The sequence below is a fragment of the Geospiza fortis genome, unplaced genomic scaffold (assembly GCF_000277835.1).
Source record: "Geospiza fortis unplaced genomic scaffold, GeoFor_1.0 scaffold884, whole genome shotgun sequence".
Classification (NCBI taxonomy): Eukaryota; Metazoa; Chordata; class Aves; order Passeriformes; family Thraupidae; genus Geospiza; species Geospiza fortis.
The window spans coordinates 336,128-341,461 of record NW_005054642.1 but is presented as its reverse complement, the minus strand read 5'-3'; the positions used below and the strand labels follow the sequence as shown (position 1 = coordinate 341,461).

Sequence of the window (5,334 nt, the reverse complement as noted above, 5' to 3'; positions counted from 1 at the left end):
ATCAACACAAGACTGAACTTGTCAAATGCCTACAGGTTCACAACTCCAGCATTCAGATCCAAAATACACAGCAGAGGATAACAACAGCAGTTGCTCTGCTTTTAAAGTATTACAAATACCTATAATTCAAGATAGAAAAGATGAATAAGTGTACAGTAAAAATAGGAGCATATATAAAAATATCTGCCTGGATGAAAGAGCAGAAGGCCGTTAGCGAAACTCCCTGACAGGAGTAATTTTGGCAAAGGTCATAGAAAGATAATATTTTATTAGATAAACTGATAATGCTGAGACAAAAAGCAGGCTTATAGACATTCAGGGCATTGTTCAGGTACCACTGGAAAATTTTATGGCATGTTATAATGTAATCTGAAATGTTGTCAACTTAGAGGTCAGGGCCAGTAAAACAGGACAGATACATTTGATCTAAAAAGCAATTTAATATTTATTTTTAGTCCTGTATAAATCAAAACTTAAAATAGTGTCTAAAATCAGATGGCAACAAAGATTCTGCCCTGAAATACTTCACGGAGAAAATATCTACAAATTGCCCTGGCCTGTACTGAGCTCAGACTATTAGGAAGAGAAAAGACAAAAAGGGTAGAGCAGATCAATATGAATGTTTTTGAGAATAGGATTCCCTGACTTAATCACTCATCTCACTGCCCTGGATGTGCTTTGCTCAGTGCAAACCCCACTCTGAGTGATCATCATTGGTGAAAAAGGGACAGAAGAACCCAGATCCTGAAGCCTGACACTGATCAAACAGGGATCAACCTAAACATCAAAACACTCCCCAGCGCAGAAAAACATCTCTGCTCTTTGTGTCACCCAGCACAGCCCCCCCAAACCAACATTCAAATAGTCAAGAGTGACACTGGCGCCGGGTAAGGGGATACCCAGCACATTTACATCCCTGCACCTGCCCTGCTGCCCACAGCAGCGACACCAAAATCGCCCCCAGCAGCAGCCTTGCACCATGGAAGCTTGTCACCCTACACAGTATTTCAATGTCACTTCCTATGGGGCCACAACTGTGGCCATCATCACCCTGGAGGTGTTTGTGGGCATGTGGATAAATGCTTTCATTGTTTGTGTGCTTTGCATTGCCTGGGTCAAAAAGAAAACCCTGAACTCTAATGAGAAGATCTTGTTGTCACTCTCCACAGCATTTCAATGTCACTTCCTATGGGGCCACAACTGTGGCCATCATCACCCTGGAGGTGTTTGTGGGCATGTGGATAAATGCTTTCATTGTTTGTGTGCTTTGCATTGCCTGGGTCAAAAAGAAAACCCTGAACTCTAATGAGAAGATCTTGCTGCTGCTGGGATGCTCCAGGTGTTCATATTTGTGCTTCACATGGATATATCGCTTCCTTTCAATGATTTATCCCGATTTTCTTCATGTTCCAACCATACGTCAACTAATTAGATCTTTGGTAACCTTTTTTAATTATTCCAACTTGTGGGTCTCAGCCTGTCTTTGTGGTTTCTACTGCATAAAAATTGCCAATTTCAGGAACAGCTTCTTCATCTACCTGAAAGTAAAAATTGACAGGATGGTGCCCTGGTTCTTGTTGGGGTCAGAGATTTTAGCCTTGGCTATCAGCATCATTATCGCTGACCTCTCTGAAACTCTCCAGAGGAACAACAACACTTCCACCTGCCCAGGAAATTTTTGGGAAGTAACTATCAGAAAGGATATGCATCTTTTATCTACTTTTTTACTCTCTGGTTTCGTATTTGCTGCTTCATTCCTGGTAGTCACCTTTGCTGCTGTTTTCCTTCTCTTTTCTCTCTGGAGACACAAGCGCACCATGCAGACAAGCTCCATGAAGGACCTCAGCATGGATGCCCACATCAGAGCCATGAAATCTGTCCTCTCCTTCTTAGTGATGTACAGCATCAACTTTGTATGTTTGGTCTTGACAATAATTTATGCCACGAAGAAAGAAAATATCATGACACTCCTTTTATACATATATCTGTGTGCTTTTCCAGGCGTTCATTCCCTTATTCTGATTTTCAGTAGTCCCAAGCTCAGAAAAGCAATGCTGAAGATTATCTCCTGTGTGAAGTGTGAGTTTTTCATCAAGTAGGAATTGCGATAACAGATGGAGTCCATGAAAAATGTTGAAAACAGTAGAAAATAAGTAATTTAATTTCTGATGCAGCTCTCCAGGCAGTGTAGATGATACTGATGTTCACTCTTCAACATCCAAGTTATGAAAACTTCATTTGTAGAGTTTGAGCTAAATTATTGTGAGCTAAATACATTATTATCATATTTAGATTTAGCTAAAACTTTGAGATATATATTTTTTATTAACAAAGTCAATTAGCCCTGATGGTAGGAACAATGCCTAAGCCCCTGTGTGGTGAAGGGATTCATGTGGGCATGAGAGTCTGCTGGTGGGGTGATGGATCATCAGGCAGAGCTCCTTTACCTCTCCCTGAGCCCAGTGGAAGAGGGAGTGATGCTAATTAAGTGTTCGGCCCCTGCCCAAGACTCACAGCCTTTGCAATCACAATCCTGGGTATCCCTCATCTCCACAGCAGCTGGCTGCCCACCACCATTCACCATGGCAGCAAGGAGGTATTTTGACTGCAGCTGTATTTTATAAAACTGCATTTCTCCCAAATCTATCAATTTGGCATTTCAAACCCTCCCTGGCAGAGGATGAGACCATGATCCCACTGTGCAGACAGGACAGCAGGATTGCTTTGCTCTCCTCCCGAAAGCAGGGAACATCTCTTGCTTAAGATTTGCTCTTCCAACTGTGTCAGATTGTACCCTGGTGAAATTCTGTTCATAGGCCTACCTGGTGGTGAAGTTGACCTTAATGAATTACCCACTACTCTTCTGTTTTTCTTCTTTTTTTCCTAAATATATTTAGAGCTAGTCCAGTGAGTGTATTTATTAGTGGCAATTCCAAATTTGTACTCCTACAATAAAATGCATGAGTTGTGATTCTGTGTCTCTGAAGTTCTTATTAAACATAACAAGACTTAAATGTTGAATTTGCCATAATCAGAAATTTAACTGAGCTGCACCCATACCTTTTGATCACTGAGGACCAGCAAGGGCTTTATTTTCTCCCAAATTTCTATACTCCTAATGGAACAGAAAAATGTGCAAGACTGGAACACAAACTGGCTGCAAAAAATGGAATAACAATACTTACCAACCAGCACAAATGTTTTTGGTATTCACAGAATTAAATGGCTGCAATGAAGAGGTTTCTCTCTATTTTGGTTTACATTTCCTTCTGCTGTGACCCTGTGCTGTGGCATATATTATGGGCTGTATCAGAGCCTGGCAGTGGCTGATAGCTCAGTGCCCGGTCCCTCAGCAGAGGTGGTCACTGAGCCACAAAGAGTGAGGCAGGAACGGCCCCGGGGAGCTCAGGGGGTGCAGAGCCCCCTTCCCACTCCAGCCCTGCATGTGCCCCACTGTCTGCAAGGACAGGATTGCCTGCTCTGTGGGACTGCTCTCCTGGCCTGCTCTGACCTGGAGATGAGATTGGCTTGTCCCAGTGCACTCTGGCTCAGTGAAACACGCAGCTAACAGGTTTTGCTCTCAATCGGGGAAACAGCTCGAGGAGTCAGGAGTGGAGGAGACAACTCGTTAAGAGCTGACTGCAGCTGCTATTTGACTTGGCCCTGTGCTGCTGTGGGGGAGGAGGTGGAGGAGCTGGGAATGAAGGAGGGAAGTTGAGCCTAAGATGAAAGGGGTGTGGAGGGAGTGTGATCAAGTTGTCCATTTCTTCCTCATTATCCTGATCTACTATCTATATTTAAATAAAATAAATTCATTTTCCTATTGTCAAATACATTTTGTCCATGAGAATAACTGGTGAGTGATCTCCCTGCCATTATTTCGAACCCTGAGTATTTCCATTGTGTTTTTCACCCCTGCCCTTCCTGTAGGTGAGAGAGAAGGAACAGCTCAGTAGAGTTCTGACTTCTCCCTGAGGGCAACCCATCACTGCAGGTAAAACATGAAATAGTGCCAGCAAATACACAACAGAACCTGGATTGGTCACTTCTACCAGCAGCTCAGGTCCAGAGGCAGATTGTAAGCAGATCTGCTGGACATATCTCCCCTGTGAAAGGCCTTGAAAGGACAGAAACGGCCACACATCCCTTCTTCCCCAGCTGTTGCTGCTCATGCACGTCATCCTTTTATCTGATAATCCTGTCCAGTTTCACAGGAAAACCCTGGAAGATCCATCTCATTCCCTACATGCAGTGCAACATCCATCCCTCCCAACCTCACATGCCACAAGACTCAGCAGGAAAATCCAGCACCTTGCACATGTTACCACACAAAACACCACACAAAGTCCCAGAAAACAACACTGCAGATCCCTTTCCTCTATTTCTTTGAAACCCCTGAGAATGTGACAGCAAGCACAGAATCCCTGTCCTGTGCACCAGCCCCACTCAGCTGGCACTGCAGGGGACAGGGTGTCCATCAGCACAGCCACCCTGCACAGCCCATGGGGACAGATGCAGGATGTGCCCAGCCTGGAGAAGCTGGCACATGAGAGGTGTCAGAAGTCAATGGGAATGGCTGCCCAGTGCTGGCACAGTATGGAAAACTGCTCTGGGTTACATTCCAAGTCTTTATGGTGGCCAATCAATGCAATTAGGAGCATGTGATATGAATATTCATGTAACATCCTGTTGGCCCTTATATCCCACAGAAAACACGGCTATCATCATTTGGAAGAGAGAAAATGCTGGGAGTTCATTTCCCGTAGCCATAGAGCTCTTGCTTGGGGTTTCATTTCTCCTGCCTCCACCACAGCATCAGATGAGATCTCCTAGGTTGTTGTGGTCCTGATGTGCAAGGTCCAATGGGAAAGGTCCTGTACTACCCCAAAGGGCACGAGCAGTCCATGCCCTACAGAGCTCAACACAACTTGCCTAGGAAAAACCTCACAGCTTTCAGGGTCCAAATTCATTAGGAAGCTTTAGGGCACTGCAGTGTGGGGGAAACTCAGCATAGTGCCATCTTTGAAAGCCTTCACTTTCCCAAGCAGATGAGATGGGAACCCTGGCACAGGGACTTCTCCCAATTTTTACCATTTTACATCATATGCTCCAAATTAAACTTGTAAAAAAATCCAGCTTTACTTTCTGTGTCTCCCATCACCTGGCCCACTCTGGGGCTCATCACTTTACACTTAAGGCAATGCCATTGGAAAAACAAACGTGGAATATCAATGCCTGTGAGGCATCAAAATAAACCCCAATTTTCCAGCATCTGGGCTGAACGTTGCAGTACCCAGGCTCTCAGACTGAAAAGGACAATTAATCCCCTGACCT

General features: G+C 44.3%; 1 protein-coding gene across 1 annotated transcript; it reads left to right on the top strand.

Annotated features, from left to right (window-relative positions):
* Window positions 1–979: 979 nt before the first annotated feature.
* Window positions 980–2,099, top strand: LOC102037516 (taste receptor type 2 member 9-like). The gene is made up of 2 exons (XM_005430504.1): window positions 980–1,057; window positions 1,224–2,099. Exons 1-2 carry the CDS (start codon window positions 980–982, stop codon window positions 2,097–2,099), a joined length of 954 nt encoding a protein of 317 aa, XP_005430561.1.
* The last annotated feature ends 3,235 nt before the right edge of the window (window positions 2,100–5,334 follow it).

Coding starts and splice junctions, on each gene's coding strand:
- LOC102037516 (XM_005430504.1), top strand. CDS start 980: ATGGAAGCTTGTCACCCTACACAGTATTTCAATGTCACTTCCTATGGG. Junction 1,058..1,223: donor TGGCCATCATCACCCTGGAG/GTGTTTGTGGGC, acceptor ATCACCCTGGAG/GTGTTTGTGGGCATGTGGAT.